The sequence below is a fragment of the Rhinolophus sinicus genome, chromosome 4 (genome assembly GCF_057876585.1).
Source record: "Rhinolophus sinicus isolate RSI-liver-muscle chromosome 4, RSI-T2T, whole genome shotgun sequence".
In the NCBI taxonomy this organism is placed as follows: domain Eukaryota; kingdom Metazoa; phylum Chordata; class Mammalia; order Chiroptera; family Rhinolophidae; genus Rhinolophus; species Rhinolophus sinicus.
This window is the reverse complement of record NC_142504.1, coordinates 29,347,306-29,366,590: the sequence shown is the minus strand read 5'-3', so window position 1 is coordinate 29,366,590 and position 19,285 is coordinate 29,347,306. Positions and strand designations below refer to the sequence as shown.

The following is a 19,285-nucleotide window of genomic DNA, read 5'->3' as shown; positions in this document are numbered from 1 at the left end:
CAGCCCTTGTGTTCAGACTTAGCTGTTCCTAGCAGTTGTAGGTCCAGGTTTCTTCCAGTTGGCTGTGGGGAATCTGCCCTTGCCAGCTGGCTCAGCAGCTAGTGCTGTCAAGGTGCTTGCTTCTCAGGCGTCTGACCTTGGTTGACTCTTCCTAGACGACAGTACTTTTTTTGGTAGGTCTTTCAGCACTTAAGTGCATATATTGGATGCTCTTTATTTGCATTTAAGGTTCTTGAGGACTGGCAGGGACAGCTTGAGTTTGTGCTGGGACTTCCCTTGGTTACCTGTGGCTTTCCTAGAGGATGAACTGCAGGATTTTATTCTGCGTACACCCTCTCTCTCATTAATATAATGCCCTCCATTCTGGCATTGCCTGGTGAATGCTTCTCACTGTTCTAACCATGTACTTATACAAAAGGAAAAATATTCTGGTAATAATCCCTTATTTTGGAATTGAGAAAACCAAAACCTTGAGAAACAGGTGATTCACCCAATGTCAGGCAGCGATCAGATTTCATTTCTAAGACGTCATTCATTGTGAGATACACTACACATTTTGAAAGCCTCTAAAACGAGACCACAACACACTAACTAGAATCATCCCAATCTCTAAAATAGTAAAATAGGAAAAATATAAACTTTAGAGCTAAGGAAATAAAGTATTTAGCTTTAGCATTGAGACTACCAAGTTTCTTGGCTTCCAGGTCTGTGATATTTCTTCTAGATCAGTTTGCAATATGTTTGTTTTTTTTCTCTCCTCAATAGGATAGGAGCATCTTATAGTGTACATGTAATAAGTCTGTTATTAGCAATATATGATGCTTACACAGCAGCTTCACATAGCAATGCTAAGAATTAGTTGTTAAGCAGGATTTTATCAAGAAGAATTTGTTATTTTGGCTACAGTGAGAGAGTATTAATTATATTTTATAAACAAATAAATTATAATATTGACCAATATAACCATCTCTGTATATGTGGCTTCGTCAAGGCTATTTACAAATAATTAGGTCAAATTTCAGGAAATCAACTTAATTTTCCTGTCAGTAGAGGAACTAAATGAACACTAGGCTCAGCCCCAGGTCTTTTTAAAGTTTGAAAAGTCCATGTCTTTTAAAAGTATTGATTATGGTCCTTGAATAAGCTCCATCATTTAATAGTGAATATAATGTGAGTGAACGGCCTACAACATTTTACTTGAATAGGACATTACAAGAAAATATAGGTGTACAGAAATATTATTTTTCCTACTCTATTGTTATGGAGGCTTAGTACCAAATTAAAATATGTGCCATGTTATTATAGATAGGTTTTTAAGAAAATTCAGCCAAAATAGAATTATATGTAAGAGAAATAATTCAGTGATGTTATTTTTATGAGTGAAAAAATAAATAAAATTATACTGTCAATAAGTAATGGATAAACTGGAGAGGATACAGAAAAGAGAGACAGGACCAGAGTCTTGAAGCCATATTATTAATATAGATAAGTAATGAGGCCCTGATCTAAGACAGGAAAGGTATGGATGAGGAGAAAGGAGTTGATAGGAGGGATAGAGATGTTCAGACAAAGAAGACAGTACCAACAAGTGTGGAAGATAAAGCAACGATAGAGATATAGATGTGTTCCAGGTTTCTTGTCAGGTGCCTGGCTGGTTGGTGGGAATAAATCCCTAGGAAGGAAATCCGGAGGAACAGAATTGTGAACGTATTCCAGGTTGAATGCCTGGGGGGACACCCAGAATAAAATATGCATAGACCATCAAAAATGTCAATCTGGGGCCCAGGAGAAAGGACTGGATTGGGGAAGCAGATTTGAGAGTTGTTAGCTTTGGAACTCAGAGAACATGGCACAAGAGAAACAGGCTAAAAACAGATCTCAGAAAAATTAAGAGTTTAAAATCTAAGGGGTAAAGAGAGAAAGAAAAACTCCCAAACAATGGAGAAAGAATGCTCAGAAGGGTGAAAGGAGAACAAGAGAGAGAACTCTCAAAATCAAAGAAAAGCATGGCATTCTCTTACATGTGAGAGAGAAAAGAATGTGGCAATATAAGGATTTTGCAATTAGGAGGTTGCTAGTGGCTTTTGCAGCTGTTTCAGTGTCATATTGGAGGCAGTAGCCTGACTTCAGAGGGTTTGCAAGTGAACAGAAGTGAGGAAGTTGAGAGGGAGAGAGAAAGACAGTGAGGTTGTGAGTGTGAGTGTGTGTGTGTGTGTGTGAGTGAGTGAGAGAGAGAGAGAGAGAGAGAGAGAGAGAGAGAGAGAGAGAGAGCGCGCGCGCAGAGGCTGGCCTGTGGAATAATTTTATTATAAAAAGAGATAGGATAATAGAAAGAGGGACATGTGAAGTAGGAGAGGGTTAGGGAAATTTTCAGATGGGAGAGTCTGAAGCCTATTTACTGACTATAGGGCAGGAAACAGCACCCCAGTGAAATGAGGTCCTGGTCTTGGAAGAAGCAGAAGGCAATGGGCCTCAGAGAACAAGGAGGGGACTAAAAGTTGTCCCATCAAAGTTGAGGATAGAGCTCAGGGTCAGGCTTTAGGATGAAGGAACATATTCATTCCAACAACAAGTTAGAACCTGCCCAGGGCTCCATTTTTTGAAAAAAAATTGCCAGTGGAGCTCCAGTGTCAAGAACGAGTGAGATTTGTGGGGAAAGGAGAGGAAGAGATGGGGCAAACAGCAAGAGTGAAAATTGAGATGGAGATCTTTGAGCAGTTTCATGATACTGATGAGAGGGGAGACATGAGGCAAGTGGTATGGGGACCTGGGGTAGGGTCTCACTAAAAGAGAGGATTGACAAAGAGAGGGTGGGTCATGTAGCCAGGTCAGCCTGCTGTGTTAGCTTTCCATAATTTACATCGATACAGAATATACATTTCCTCTCTAGAAATGAGGAGCCTGCATCCTGAACTTAAGGCTAGCATTGGATTATATACAACATCAGGACAGGATCAGAGGGAAGAAAGAGATTCATAGCTCCCCACTTTCCTCCACCTCACCTCTCCATCGGTGCAGCAGCTACCCAGAGGGACTCCCCCCACACTAGCTTGATTATCTCCATCACTGGTCTGCTATGGAATCACTCTTCATAGGAATCCCACAGCCTCCTTTCTACAGAGCAGAAGAAATCTCTGCTGCTACTTATTTATTTGCAATCAGGGAACAATTTTTTTTGTAATACAAAGAAAAAAAAGGCTTTATGGAAGGGGTAGACAGGGCTTCTTTCATTTCTATTCTTTAAAAAAAAACTAGAATACTGTTACAAAACCTGCTCTAGTGAATAAAGATCCTGTATGTTGACATTACTTTTTTAAAATTTTCATAGGCATACAATTGACATAAAATATCCTATTTGTATTAGATTGGTGCAAAAGTAATTGTGTTTTTTGCAATTATTTGTAACCTGTTAAACCGCAATTATTTTTGCATCAACCTAATACCTAGTTTCAGGTGTACATCACAGTGATTCAATATTTATGTATATTATGAAATGATCCCCACAATAAGTCTAGTTACCATCTGTCACCATAAAAAGTTATTAAAATATTATTGACTATATTCTCTATACTGTACATTATATCCCCATGACTTATTTTATAACTGGAAGTTTGTACCTTTTATTTATTTTTTAAAATTTTGTACCTCTTAATCCCCCTCACCTATTTCACCTGCCCCCCCACCCCTCCTCTCTCTGATAACCATGACTTTATTTCCTGTACCTATTTTTCCATTTTGTTTGTGTATTTCTTTTGTTCTTTTAGATTCCATTTGTAAATGAAATCATACGATATTTGTCTTTCTCTGACTTGTTTCACTCAGCATAATACCCTCTAGGTCCACCCATGTTGTTGCAAATGACAAGATTTCGTTCTTTTTATGGCCAAGTAATATTCCATTATATATATATATGCACCACCTCTTCTTTGTCCATTCATCTATTGATGGGCATTTTGGTTGTTTCCATATCTATTGTAAAGAATGCTGCAGTGAACACAGGGGTGCATATATCTCTTTGAAGAGTGTTTTTGTTTTCTTTGGATAAATACCCAGCAGTGGAATTGCTGCATCACATGGCTGTCTAGTTTAATTGTTTTGAGGAACCTCTATACTGTTTTCCATAGTGGCTGGACCATTTTACAGTCCCACCAACACTGTATAAGGGTTCCCTTTTCTACACGTCCTCACCAACACTTGTTATTTTTTTGTCTTTTAAATAATAGTCATTCTGACAGGTTTGAAGTGATTGTCTCATTGTGGTTTCCATTTGCGTTTCCCTGATGATTAGTGAGGTTGAGCATCTTTTCATGTGCCTGTTGGCCATCTGTCTGTCTTCTTTGGAAAAATGTCTATTCAAGTCCTCTGCCCATTTTTTAATCAGGTTATTTGTTTTTGATATTAAGTTGTATACGTTCTTTATATAGTTTAGATATTAACCCCTTATCAGATATATGATTTGCAAATATCTTCTCCCATTTGATAGGTTGCCTTTTCATTGAATTGATGGTTTGCTCTGTTGTACAAAAGCTTTTTAAAAGTTTGGTGTAATCCCATTTGCTTATTTTTATTTTTGTTGCCCTTGCCTAAGGAGAATGGTCAAAAAAATACTGCAAAGACTGATGTCAAAGAGCTTACTGTCTACATTTTCTTCTAGACTTTTATGATTTCAGGTCTTATATTGAAGTCTTTAATTGATTATAAATTTATTTGTGTATATGATATGAGATAGTGATCTGGTTTCATTATTTTGCATATAGCTGTCCAGTTTTCCCTACAATCTGGGAATCAAAAGGTTCTGACAAATTCACTTCACTTACTGAAGAGAATGACTTTTTCCAATTGCATATTCTTGTGTCCTTTGTCATAGATTAATTGACCATATATATGCATGGATTTATTTGTGGACTCTCAGTTCTATTCCATTGGTCTATGTGTCTTCTTTCATGCCAGTACCATACCATTAGTTATAGTAACCAAAGTTACTATAACTTTGCAGTATAGTTTAAAATCAGGGCGTTTGAGACCTCCAGCTTTATTTTTCTTTCTTAAGATTGCTTTAGCTATTCTGAGTTTCTTGTGGTTCTGGACAAATTTCTTTGTTCTAGTTCTGTGAGAAATGTCATTGGTATTTTGATGGGCATTGCGTGGAATCTGTAGATTGCTTTGGGTAGTATGGACATTTTAATGATATTCTTCCAATCCACAAGCATGGTATATATCTTTCCATTTATTTGTGTCATTGTCAATTTCTTTCACTAATATTGACATTATCTACTAATGCATTTAGAATGATGAAAAGTGACTTTGTGCAGGATACTAATATGCTTGTTTGCTTAATGGTCCATTACTGGTTATAGCCAGTTGGTCTGAGTAAATGATGCTTAATTGATTTTATTGCCCCACTCTCATTTATATGCTGGCAATCTTAACCCACTGTCCAAACCCAGAAAGGATAAAGAAACATGAAGTGCCAACATTATTAGTCCCATAAAAAAATACGGATTTTTTATGTATACTATCTTTTTTATAACAGTGTAATCAATGCCTTTCATTGAAGAAAATCTTCAGATTTCTTTTTTAGTCCAACAGTTGGTATAGCATTCATTTGGTCCATAGGGGTTTATTGAGCATCTACTGTATGCAAGATGAGGCACAAGTTTAGGTTGTGAGTGGGACACAAGTTTAATTAGACACAGACCATGTCCTCAAGGAATGTAAATCCATCAGGAGAGTTAAGGTACACATACAAATAATTATTAACAATATAAAATGTGATAAATTCCAGAAGAAAGTATAAATTATCCTGACATTTCAGGAGAGGAACAGAGTAGAATGGATGTACATGTTTAACTTCCCAGGACTGGCTTGAAAGAGCAACAGAGCAGGGTGCCACTGAAGGGCTATGAATTTAGAGGAACATGGGAAAGTCTTCTGCTTTCTTTACTTCCCAACACACCTGTTCCCAGATGTTTAGTGTATATCAAGTTAACTCCACAATTAGATAAAATGCTTAATATGTAAGTCCTTCTTGGAGGTGGAAATCCATTAGATTTCACACAAAAGTGTAAATACCTGATATCAGATTTTTCCCTGAGAACAGATTTTGATAGAAGAAGAGGAAAGAAAGACGGCAATAGGTGTCTTAAGTGTTAGAAGAGACAGCAAAGTAAGGGAATAGAGACACAAAAGGAACTTCTGAGACCATTTATTTGTCTTGCAGTGTTGCCTGAGATAGGATTGGGAACAGTCTGAGAATCAAAAGGTTTTGACAGATTCACTTTGTTATAGATGTTAGGATCCTGTAATTATACTTTTAGATAAAGGTGGTTGTGCATGTACAGATATATACATGTTTTGGTACTTAACTTTTTTGTACTTACATCTGTGATATGTATATATGATATATATATATGACAGAGAGATAAATGCATATATGTTTCCTCAGACTAAATATCTATTAGGAACATTTGTGGTTTAAAAACTCAGTCTTGCCTTGGTGCTTCTGCAAAGAGCAAGGGTGAGAAGGTCTAAAGAAAAAAGGGACTATCCAAGAAGCTCAAGTTCACTGCAAGTTCCCACTGTCATGGTCAGAGGTACCCTAGGGAGACCTAGCTGATGCTCAGCTTCCCTCTATGCAGCTCTTGGTGTTATAAATCCTGGCTATTTTAGATGTACTTTTCGTTGTCCTCCCTTTCCAGCTACTAGTATATTTTTCATCTGTCATAATCAATTAACATCATGTGTCTCTGATCATGTTCCTGGGTCATGATACGAGGCATAGGGTCTTGCTCTTCCTCATTCTCTGTCATAATTGCCTTGGATGTCCCTCAGTCACCTCCATTTTGCCTGGTGCAAACTAAGCTTATTATTTTTTCTTCAAAAAACAAAAACAAACCAAAAAAAAAACCCCACCCTGCTTCCTATATTCTCCATTTTAGTAGATGGTGTTTCATATCACCTGATCTCTAAGCTAGAAACACAGCTGTCATCCCCCAAACCCTCCCTGTTCCTAACCTCCAATCCATCCAATCACTAAATCCTGTTCATTCTACCCCAGACATGGCTTTCCAATCCAGGCCTTCTTTTATTCCAATGCTCCTGCCTTAGTTGAGGTCTCGTTCTCTCTCACCTGGACTCTCTGTCACTCCTCATATCCCAGCCGCCTGTCCTCCTTCTCCTATTTATCTTTCCCACTGCAACCGGGGTTATTCTTCCTGTGAACCAAATATGACCATAAAACCCTTGCTGTAAAAACATCTCTGCTTTCTCCTGGCTGCCTGACCTTTCGATGAAATTCAAGCTCCTTAGCTTGACACGTGAAGCCATTGACAACTGGTCCTCCAATTATTTATCCAGCTTTAACTCTCACCATTCTGCCCCACACCCCTTGGGCTCCAGATAGCCTGAACTTGTCCTAATTTATTGAAATGCGATGCCCTTGGGAATCCCTCTATGCCCACATGTTCCTTCTGCTGGAAATACCCTTCCCTCTACTCTTGACTTGAAACACTCCTATTTTTTCTTCAAACTCAGCTCAGTGCCACCTCCTCTGCAAAGCCTTCCGTTACTCTGCCCTGAATTTAATTGCACCATCTCTTGTGCTTCATCTACAGCTCTGCTAAAGTTCTTAATACTTCTTATGCTTATTTATTCCCTGATGGACTGTGGACTCCTCCGGGGCAGGAACTGTGTCTTAAGACCTATCACCTAGTACATCAGTAAATGATCAATACATTCTACTGGAATTCACTGATTATGAGGAGAGCTCAGTTTAAGGACCACTTGCTGAGTGAAACCCGAGTCTTCTCTTGTTTAGGAAGCCGAACGTGGATTGACCAGGGGAGGGACAGAGTGATATGTGATACAAGCAGGGAAGGTCCCAGGAGCATTCCATGCTCAGGAGAAGAGAGACTGTACATTATTGTCTATAATTCACTTCAAAATGCTCAGTAAAGACCAGGGTCAGCAAACCCTTTAGGTCAAATCTGAGTCTTCATCTGTTTTTGGAAATAAGTTTTATCCAAATACAGCCATGTTCATTCATTTAAGTATTGGCTGTGGCTGCCTTTGCATTTCAAAGGCAGAGCTGAGTAATTGCAGCAGAGATCAAATGGCCTGCAAAACAAACAATTGACTATACGGTCCTTTACAGGAAGTTTGCTGACCCGATATAAGCCATATGTAATAAATGTGCGTGTTAATTTCAACCTACAATCCAGAGACATTCTGTTGCCTTAATCTAAATTACCTGTCTCACAATTGGTTAGTGTTTAATCAAACAGAAATATGTTAGAGGCCGTTGTGCCCTGTTTTGAACATATGGTATAAAACCCTAGTGAGTCCTATCTATTGTCTGTCCCCTTAGCAATCGTATCCTGGGCCGGATTCCTGAATGACCCCGGGCCCAACAACTGATCTGGAGGTTTCTTGGGGCTTTAGTTCAACTACACAGCTGAATCCCGAGGCTAGAAAATTGTTGCACTCACTCATATATTTCATATCCATGAAGCCTTCGTAAAAGGACAGGACAGGGCCTTCATTGAGCTTACAGAACAGGGTTATGACTGGTGTGTGCCTGCTTCCTAGAGGACATCCCTGTGTAGTAGACAGGAGTCGGGACCTACTTTAGTTGTAACTTGGTGGGGAAGAGACTAGAGTACTCACCGGTAATCATGGGAGGCTCTCCTGTTGTCACCTAAAAGAGCCTAATAGTTGCTCATGACCTGACTGGCTGAGATCAGTCCCAGAGCTTTCTAGGAGGACAGTCACATTTGTCTGAGCACATTCAGGAGGTAGTTCTTTCATGCACATGTGATTGGGGAGCTTGGAAACAGAGCATCCTCCTTGCACCATATGCGTGAATAGGTCCCTCCCAGTCAGTTCGCACTCTGGGCACAGGAGGTGGAAGCTAAATGAGCAAGCATGTGCCTTGGAGTATGGGAGAGTGGCAGATTAAGCATGTGTATACTTTGAAGGAACGAACCTGAGAGGTTACAAAGTGGGAGGTGGATACACAGCAGGATGAAGGAGAGCTGGAACCTGGTATGAAAGGATCTACAAAGCATGGTAAGTGGGCAATGTAAATAGTATAGTGTTTATCTGTCCTAGTGGTGGTAGCAGCGGTATACCATAAAAATATTACTTGCAACATTTCATAAATAATTAGTTATAAAATATAGAGAACTTTAAAATCTCATATTCATGCTCACAAGCCCCAGAACTATTTCTGAACTAGAAATCTGGGGACAAAGTGCTAATAGTATTTAGAGCCAAGGACCTGAAAGGACATATACCTCATCGGGTACTTGGCAGTGCAAGACAAGATGGTCTTTGATGTAAAACAGACAGAAAACACCATGGTAAGCTCACAAATTAAGCAAGGCAGTTACTTACTGACTCAGACATTTCTTCCTGAGGCTGTGGAGTGGACTGGCGGAGTTCTTCCCCCGACATCCCCAAGCCAGGCTGAAGTGGTGGTGAACCCAAGACTTGAATGAGGTAGGAATCAAAATCCTCACAATGTTTTTTAAACAATCTTTGCTTCAGGGTGTCTTTTAAAGGAGAAACAGAAAAGGGAGATAGTAGGAACAACGAGACATTACTCAAAACCTGTTTTAAAGAGATTATCTACGCTCTCCTTAAAATAAACAGACACTTTCCCATCACTTGAAGTCAACTGCTAGGTGAACGAAGTTTTAAAGCATTTATACATCATCTGTAAGAGGCCACCTAAAATAATTTTATTTTATTTAATAATATACAAGGACCCAAATAGGCAAACCAATGACTTAAATGCTTGCTTATCTAAAGCATCAGTTAACTGTGAACTACTCTGTAGAAGGGGCAAGTCTCACCCATAATACATTTACTAGGCCGTTACCTCTGGTTTTAGGGACAGCAAAAGGCCACCCAGTCCAAAACTGTATCCCTCACTGGTGGGAACAAATTACTAACTCCTTTGGTTAAGATAATAAAGCTCTTTAATTATTAAAATATAATTTGTCTTTGAAATGTATACTTCTGGTCATTCTAACAGGTTAACAGCCCAGTAAGATTGAATATCTAAGATAAACCCATTAGTCACCCAGCAGGAAATGGGACCCCAGGTTAGAAAGATCTGGAGAAAGGGGGAACTAGAAAGTGGGAAGATTCTGAGTAGGGTATGCTATCGTCAGGACCAGCTGTGCTGGTACCCAGAGTAGGTCGGGAGCAGCATGGGGTGGGGGGGGGAGGGGTCTGTGCCAGGCCATGTCAGGTCCCACTCCCAGGTGGGTGAAGAAAGAAGGATGGAGCCAAATGGAAGCCTACAAACACATTAAGCGTACATTTTACTTATTTCACAAGCTTGCCAGGTGTGGGCCCTGCCAGAATGAGTTATTGGTTTCCAAAGAATTGGAACATGTTTCATGGTAAAGCAGTCCTGGTCATACTCCAGTCATAGGTGAGTGGGTATCTCAGAAGGCCTCATTAGGAAATATCAGTTCATGTGAAAGGGTAAAGTAGCATAGGGAAACCCATCTGATTAACACTGACTGCATGACCAATATTCAAAATGCTAAGATAAACTCCTGACATCAACCTATTGACTCATTATTTGTTTTCATAAAAACAGAGAATAAAACACTATCTGTTTTTATAAGAATTGAGAAATAGAACAGGGAATAGAATAGAATCCCAGTTACTTATGTCTCTCCTCTCTTTAGATTACCGTAACTTTTCTTCAGGTATCACACACTTCTCAATTCATTTTGATTCTATGGTTATTTTCTGCCTTACTGCTGGCTCACTCCACGTCTTATTCAAGTTAGGTAACTTTCTGGACATTAATCTTAGCAATACCCCCAAATTCTCTTCTTTCTTTTCATTCATATCCTTCGACCATAGATACCCCCAGTTAAACAATTCCAACACCAGCTCAGCACTTACTACGAATGAATAAAAACAAGAGTTGTTCTCTTTAAACTGGATGATACTAAATGTTTTTACCTCCTGCAGTTTATGTGCTACGATTTAATGTCAGCATAAGCCTCATTAGCCTCCTGATTTCCATTTTTGCTCAGGGTAAGCCCGTGATGTGGAACTTGGAAGAACCACATAAATTCCTTTCCCCTGAAGCTGAGTCTTACCTTGCAGTGTCATGAAGTCATCAAATTGATAAACATGCTCACTATCTGGGTCGCTAGCAATTAGATTCATTTCTTTGTGGAACATTTCGAAGTTGGGGTCATTTTTCTTCACCACCCCGATCACAAATATTTCCACATTGGTGTCCCTGGCGTTCTTCACCACCTCTGTCAGGTTCCTCTCATCGCGGCTATCTGTCTGCCCATCAGTGATGACCAAGGCCACTTTCTTTACACCTGGCCTTGCGGCTTTAAACATGTGGTTGGCTGCATGGAGAGCTGTGGCCGTGTAGGTGCCTTCCCCCAGGTACTGCATGTTGTCCACCGCCAGCTTGAAGCTGTCCTTGCTGGAGAACTGCGCCAAATCTGCCACCTTCTCCACCTTATGGCTGTAGTTGATTATGCCTATGTGGGCTGTGGCAAGGTCCAGAGCAACCTGGTCAGTTAGAGTCTTCACAAAATTCTTGATGATCTGGAAGTTGTCTGGCCCCACACTTTCTGAGCTGTCAATCACAAACAGCAGCTCTAGTGGAGTCTCTTTGCATTTGGGCCCACAACCTAAAGGATGAAAGTTGAGATGGAAACATTGCAGGAATGAAAATCAAAACATCATTGATGGGTGTCAGATGGGTGCGGGGAGGAGAGAGACAGGCAAGGATAAATCGGAGACCTAGATGTTACCTTCCTTTTCTGCACCTGTGAACAAAGCTGAAAACTGTCTGCCTTCTGGTTTCTATACCTGACTCTTTTTCAAAAATAATTTAGTATATAAAAAACCCTACAAAAAACCAAAACACTGTGTAGTAACAAAATAAAAAACACTATGTGCCAATTTCTTAGATTAAAAACTAAAATATTTTTAAGAGTCAACATCCCCGTGTATGCCTTTCTGATTACACTCCCCTCTCTCTCCCTAAGAAATAAGCACTATCCTAAATTTGTCATTCCATCTTTTGTATTTAACCTGAATCTGGAAGCTCATGTTTCAGTCTTCAACCATATCCTTATATGAAAAGGGAGATTTGCTCATTGACATAGCCAATGGGTAAAGTAATGGAATGAAAAATTTTAATTGTGGTGGAAAGATTAGGGCTTTTCCCTGCACACAAACAGCTGCCCCTAGTTACTCTATGTCCCCAATCACCCACAATGTCAACTATGGTGGTTCTTATCAAAGAGGCCAGCAATCCATTCATACTATAAAATCATTTGTAATGAGAATGCTGGTTAATAAACAACTTTTATTTAGGGCTTATCATTCAAAGCAGTTGCCAGAGTCACCAGGCCAAAAGAATTATCAGGGTTCCATTGGTTTATCCATATCCTCATGTTGCCCCACAACCCTACCACAGAAAGTCATGTGGAAATTGGTGCCATTTTTACAGGGCTTCTAGAACTCAGAAACCATGTCTAAATTGGCCCGTCACCACACACAGTCACAGGTTTGTTCTTAAAGTCCAGAAGGCTTCTGGGTGACAAGCCAGTTCTGCGGTTCTCTGTATCGAAGAACAATGATATTCCTGTCTCTGTCCAATTTCAACACAGAAGGTTGTCTTCATTATTCCATTCATCTCTCGCCTTTTGGCTAATCTCTTTTCTTTACTTCCTCTTTCTGGTAACTCTATACTAAGTCTAATATATTTAGCCCCGAAGCATTTAGGTATAGTTGTGAAGTAAAATGACTTCCTGACTCTGTCTTCCTGCCTTTCAAGTGGAATGCACTCTAGAAACAGTGCTCAAAACTAAATTCAGAAAGACTTCTTGCTTCAGGAAAAACAGACATGATAGTCACCAGCTAGGCTATATTCAAATACCAGTTAGGCTCCTGAAGTCTTATTTCCTTTGTTGTTTTTTCTTCCCAAGCTCAGGTAAATGGCACTGAGTATAAATGAGTGCGGTGCTTAGAGAAAGTCTGGCTGCACATAGACTCTAGGCATGTATCTTCACACTTCTTACCCACCCCAGAAAGAAGATTTTCTCTTCTTAAATCAGAATTCCCACAGCTCCTCTCACTGCTTTCTTTCATTTTCCCATTGACTTTTCAAATGCACTTCTAACTTTCTTATGAGCTATATACACAGAACATAGCAGGGTTGGTACGTTAAAGTGATGTGTTGTTGTTTTTTTTCTTGATAGGCAAATCTTACCACATATTTCAACAATAAGTTTGATAATTTCTTCTTTCTGGAGGAAAAAAAGGAAAATGTATTAGTTGTATGACCACAATATTTTTTTCCTATAGTCATAAAATATCTGTCTTATTACAGTCAGCATTGCATCATTTGATTTAATTCTTTCACTACAGAAAATAAAATAAATAGCACAGAGCTTAAAAGTTGGCTATGATATATCACAACTGAAATGTGTTTGAGTTGCGAAATGTAACAGCTCAGACTTTTGAGTTCAAATTGTGGCTCCAGCATTTTGACCACATATCAGCTGTGTGACCTTGAGCATTAAGTGACCTAACAATATCTGTATCTTAGGGCTGTGGTGTGGATTAAACGAGCTAAAGCACACAGAGCTCTTAGCACAGAGTCTCGCCCCACAAAGTATAGTAGTCCCCTGCTCCCCAATCTGTGGTTTTGCCTTCCATGGTTTCAGTAACCTGTGGTCAACCGCAATTTGAAAATATCAAATGGAAAAGTCCAGAAATAAACAAGTCATAAGTTTTACAATGTGTGCCATTCTGAGTATTGAGATGAAAGCTCCTGGCATCCCATTCCATCCTGCCCGGCATGTGAATCATCCCTTTGCCCAGGATATCCACGCTGTGTATGCTCCCCAACTGTTAGTCACTTAGTAGCCTGGGTTACTTAGTCTCGGTTATCAGGTTGACTGTCATGATATCCCAGTGTTTGTGTTCAGGAAGCCCTTATTTTACTTAATAATGGCCCAACGCACAAGAGTAGTGATGCTGGCAGTTCAGACATGCCAAAGAGAAGCCATAAAGTGCTTCCTTGAATTGAAAAGTGCAGGGTCTTGACTTTTTAAAGAAAGAAAAAATTGTATGCTGACATTGCTAAGATCCATGCTAAGAGTGAATTTTCTATCTGTGAAACAAGATATTTTGAGAGAGAGAGAGAGAGCCCACATTTATATAACTTTTACTATAGTATATTATAATTGTTGTATTTTATTATTATAATACTTATTGTTCTTAATCTCTTACTTAATCTCTGCCTAATTTATAAATTCAACTATATCATAGGTATGTATATGTAGGAAAAAACATAGTATATGTAGGGTTTGGTACTATTTATGGTTTCAGTCATCCATTGGGGGTCTTGGAACATATTCCCTGCAGATAAGGGGGGGCTACTGTACTAGGTACAATGGCGTGGGCAATGCATGCATGTATTCACTTATGAGGTATGATCACAAAATACAGTGAGTGTTTAATAAAAAATGTATTACAATAAAAGACACATCGCTATTAGTTCCCCTCAAAATAACTCCCCCTCACTTTGAACACACTTATCCCATTGTTCTTGCCACTTTCTGAAGCATTTCTGGAAGTCTTCTTCTGTTAGTATCTTTACTTGTGCTGTCATGGCTGCCTTGGTGTCCTGAATCGATTCAAAACATTTACCTTTCACGGTCTTTTGACTTTGGGGGAAAGCCAGAACCTATGGTGCCAGATTTGGTGAATCAGGTGGATAAGGACACACCGTAATGGTTCTATTTGACAGAAATTGCCGTACCAGAAATGATGTGTGACATGGAGCATTGTCATGATGAAAGACGAAAGAAAGAGGACTTCCAGAACTGCTTCAGAAAGTGGCAAGAATAATGGGATAAGTGTGTTCAAAGCGAAGGGGAATATTTTGAGGGGGATTGATGGCAATGTGTCTTTTATTGTAATACATTTTTTTTATTTAAACATTCACCATATTGTTCGATCACACCTCATACGTGATGTACTCAGCAACCAAGACAAGCACCAGGGCAAAAAGTATATACTATACTGTATATTCTTGTAATATACAGTATAGTATGTATATACTGTATATTCTATATACAGTATAGTATATTCTACAGTATAGAATATACTGTAAAAAGTATATTCTATACTGTATCCCCTCCTCTTTTTCTGTACCACTCCCCAATTTCTTGAGTTTCCTAATACTCTCACTTTGGCTCTTTCATGAAGTGTGCCCATGTTCTGAATGCTCCTTCCTGGCCCCACTGCCCATCAGCTCCATCAGGAGGGCCCAAGAGGAGCTGGGTACCAGAAGTAAGTCTGCCAATGCTTTGTCCTCAGTAGTATGCTTCCAAGTAACTGGGATGAAACTATAGAAGGCAGGATTCTACATTTGCAGAAGACAGGAAGGTGACAGGGATAATTAACCGAAGATATGAAAGCAACAGAAGCCCAGAAAATCTTAACAGGAAGGAGCAGTAGACCTAATTTAAGAAAAGAAAATTTAACAGTTGCATAAGTAAAGTTTTAAAGAAAAAAATCTATAATGACAGAATTAGGGTGAAGATGATATATAGGGACTATTCAGGACATTTTAATTTAATTTTTTACTGTAAATTAAGTAGAAGCCAATAATTCTAAGAACTTTCAAAAAGAATTCTCAGTATGAAATTAATAAAATTATATAAAAAGAGAGAGTCAACAGTTTTGTTTGTTTTTTTTGTTTTTCAGGCTTAATCATGTTTTGTCACAGAGAGGCATTTAATAAATTTGGAACTAGAATGTTTCAAGAAAAGGAAAATGCATATATTTATATATTTATATTGTATATTTAGAAAGGGGAAATGCATATATTTATATATTTATGTTTAGTTATTTTTACAAGTGAATACTATATATCAAGTTTTATGGTTATCGTTTTTCACTTAATGTTGTATCAGTTAATTCCCCACATTATTTAGTATTCTGAAAAACTTGATTACTGACGTCAAATGCATGGCTATTTTAAGACTCTCTTTTGTTTACTTTATTAGTTTCAGGTGTACAAAACAACATAGTGATTAGACATTTACAATTCTTACAAAGAGATACCCCCCCAAGTCTACTACCCCTCTGACATCGTACATAGCTGTTACAGTATGATTGACTATGTTCCCTACGCTGTACTCTACATCCTATGACGATATATTATATATATATATATAATTATAGTTGGCATTCAATATTACTTTATATTAGTTTCAGGTGTATAGTGCAGTGTTTAGGCATTTATATAATCTATGAAGTGACCCCCCCAATAAGTGCAGTCCCCCTCTGACACCTTATTTTAAGACTCTTGATGCATACTGCCAAACTGCCCTGCAGAAAAGTTGTAGTAGTGACTCCTCTGCCAGCAGTATACAAGCAACCCTGTTTGATTTTAGACACACCATACTGCTTATTATTATTATATAAATCTTTGCCATTTGATAAAGAAAAACACGTCATTGTTTTAAATTGTACTTATTTGATTATTAAGGAGGCTAAATTTTATTTCATATACATGTTTCCAAGTTGTATTCACTTGTACATAGTCTTTGTATGTCCTTTGTCCATTTGACTATTAGGCTGTTTGTCTTTTATTGACTTGTAAGACTAATTTATATATCAAAGTTGCACTTTAATTCTTTTCAATGTGCTTTGATGGGAAAACCAGGTCTAAAATGCTTCATGTAGTCATATATGTATATGAATCTTTTTCTCATATTCTTTACTTTTAAGTGCCTGAAATAGTTTCATTCTTTCCACTAAAATTGCTGAATGACTACTTTGGTTATGTGTTGCCAATAGTGAAGGCATCGAATTTATACCTCGCAAAAGATTCATAGTCTAGTAAGAAAAAGACAAATAAAAACATACTTTTGTAAGTGCTGTGCTGTTGGATTGGAGCCAAGGAACCATGTTGGTCTACGTGGAACTCCAAGGGTTGGAGAGTGGGGTGGGGCTGTGGTTCAGGTACGTAGACCCTGAACAGGATGAGGTGGGGGAAGGGGGAGGAGCATTCTAGGCAGAGGACAAAGCACAATGCATTGGACTGTACTTGAGTAAACTTATGACTCAAGGTATATGGCAGAAAGAATAACAGGAAATGTGGAAGACAGATGAACTCTTTGTGTCACATTGAAGAGTGTGGACTTTTTCCTGGGTGGTGAGAAGACACATGGCCTTAAACAAAGAAGAGATCTGATCACACTTTCACTTAAGAAAGATGATCCTGGCAACCAGTAGATGGGTTTGAGGTTCCTAAATAGCTCAGGCAAAGGAAATGACACCAGAAAGCAGTGGTGGTATCAATGGATGGGAAGGACTGGCCTACAGGGACATTTCAGAGTGAAAATGAAGGGGATAGGTGAGTAATTGGAAGAAAGGCTGAGGAGGAAGATGGAATCTAGGAGGAGCCAAATGCTTACGGTGTGCTGTCTGAGACAGGGGAGAGTGCAATAAGGGCAGGGGCAGAGTGAATGAAGAACACTGGTCTAGGCTTAGGCCCGGCCTAGTGTGACGCATGGATGGGACATCCAGCTGTAGATGCCCAGGAGGCAGAGGATGTAAGGTGTGGTGCTCAGAAGAGCAGTTCAAGCTGAAGGCAGATATAAGAAATGCCAGTGAAACTGGGATGGCAGATGAGATTCCGTGTTTCTCTGAAAATAAGACCTAGCTGGAACATCAGCTCTAAGGCGTCTTTTGGAGCAATAATTAATATAAGACCCAGCCTTATTTTACTATAATATAAGACCAGGTATAATATAATAATATAATATAATAATATAATAATATAATACCAGGTATAATATAACATAATATAATATATAATACCGGGTCTTATATAATATAATACAATGTAATATAATTAATATCATATCATATATCATATAATACTGAGTGTTATATTAATTTTTGCTCCAAAAGATGCATTAGAGCTGATGGTCCGGCTAGGTCTTATTTTCGGGGAAACATGGTTGTATGGAGCAGGGCTTCTCAACCCTTTTTTTTTACCAGTGTGCCACCCCCTCCCCATTTGTTACACATATTCTTTCCTATGTTTATAATATAAAAACAATATTTTAAAAATTCTCCATACAACTTTACTATGATATTAAATTAGCCTTTTCAAACTCTACAACCCCCTGTCTTTAATGGCTGTCCCTCCCTGACAGTTTAGAGATAGGAAAGAGAAGACTGAGGGCAGACACTGGGGAATGCTAACATTTAAGGGACAGGTAGAGAAACCATCTTTTTAAAAAGCAATTTGGTGTGAATTATTAAAATATTGAACTCCATCAATGGTATTTGCCTCGTAAAAGAGAAATTTGTTAGTCTGCAACGAATCAGCAACTGATAGCTGTTTGCGAATGTAATTGATGAGGATAGAATGGGGGTGGGGAGAGGAAAGAGCCTGCCATGAACAGCATTCGTAGGGCAGCAGCCTGGAGGTGGCCTCAGACAAGCCAACTCTGGCTGTGAGGACTCTGCTACTTGCTAGCAAGTGACTTTGGGCATATTGCTCAAACTTTCTTTGCATGTCTTCATTGAAGTGCAGATAATACTACCTACCTCATGGAGCTGTCGTGTGGATTACTGTGGGGTCTTGAGTAAGACAGCCTGTGGCCACCGCCTGTCCCCTGCTTATCATACCCCATCCCTGCTAGTCCAGCACTGCACGGGGCCTTGGCCAGCATTCAGGGGCTGAGCACAGTCCTCACTTCCAAGCTCTGTCCAAGGCCCCCGGAAACAGCTGCCCAGGCCATTTCCTGGGGGGCCCCACACATACAGGCCAGTACAGTCAGCTCTCTAAAGGCATTTCGGCCAGCAACTCTGGGATCCTGTGTATCCAGAGTGTGGTACAGAGGAGGCATGTGCTCAGAATGGCTGCCCCCTAGTCCCCCACGAGGACTCTTCACCTGGGGGAAGGGGTGCAGCTGGGGAAGGACTAGAGATCCAGAGTGGGTTCCCCCAAGCATGGGCCCCCTTGCAGACATCCTGCAGTACAGATTACGGTGGTACTGACGTGAAAGAGTCTAACACGGTGCATCACATACTGGAGTCTCATTGAATGCAAATTCTCTTTTCCTTAATTCTTGGCTTCCTGAGAGTCCCTTTTTTCTAGAATCTAGAAAGCCAAGGATGACATCCCTATTTCTAAGCTCTCCGCCTCTTTGTTAAAAACCTTCAGCTTAAGACATAAAAGCCTATCTGCCCC

The 19,285-nt window shown here is 39.3% G+C and overlaps 1 protein-coding gene across 1 annotated transcript in view; it reads right to left on the bottom strand.

Moving 5' to 3' along the window:
• Positions 1-19,285, bottom strand: part of COL28A1 (collagen type XXVIII alpha 1 chain) — a 152,582-nt gene that overhangs the window by 11,174 nt on the left and 122,123 nt on the right. Inside the window, exons 31-33 of the mRNA XM_019729778.3 lie at positions 13,271-13,307; positions 11,127-11,681; positions 9,394-9,551 (exon numbers count right to left, since the gene is read on the bottom strand). Coding sequence (XP_019585337.3) covers positions 9,394-9,551; positions 11,127-11,681; positions 13,271-13,307 — 750 coding nt within the window. The remainder of the gene's footprint in view (positions 1-9,393; positions 9,552-11,126; positions 11,682-13,270; positions 13,308-19,285) is intronic.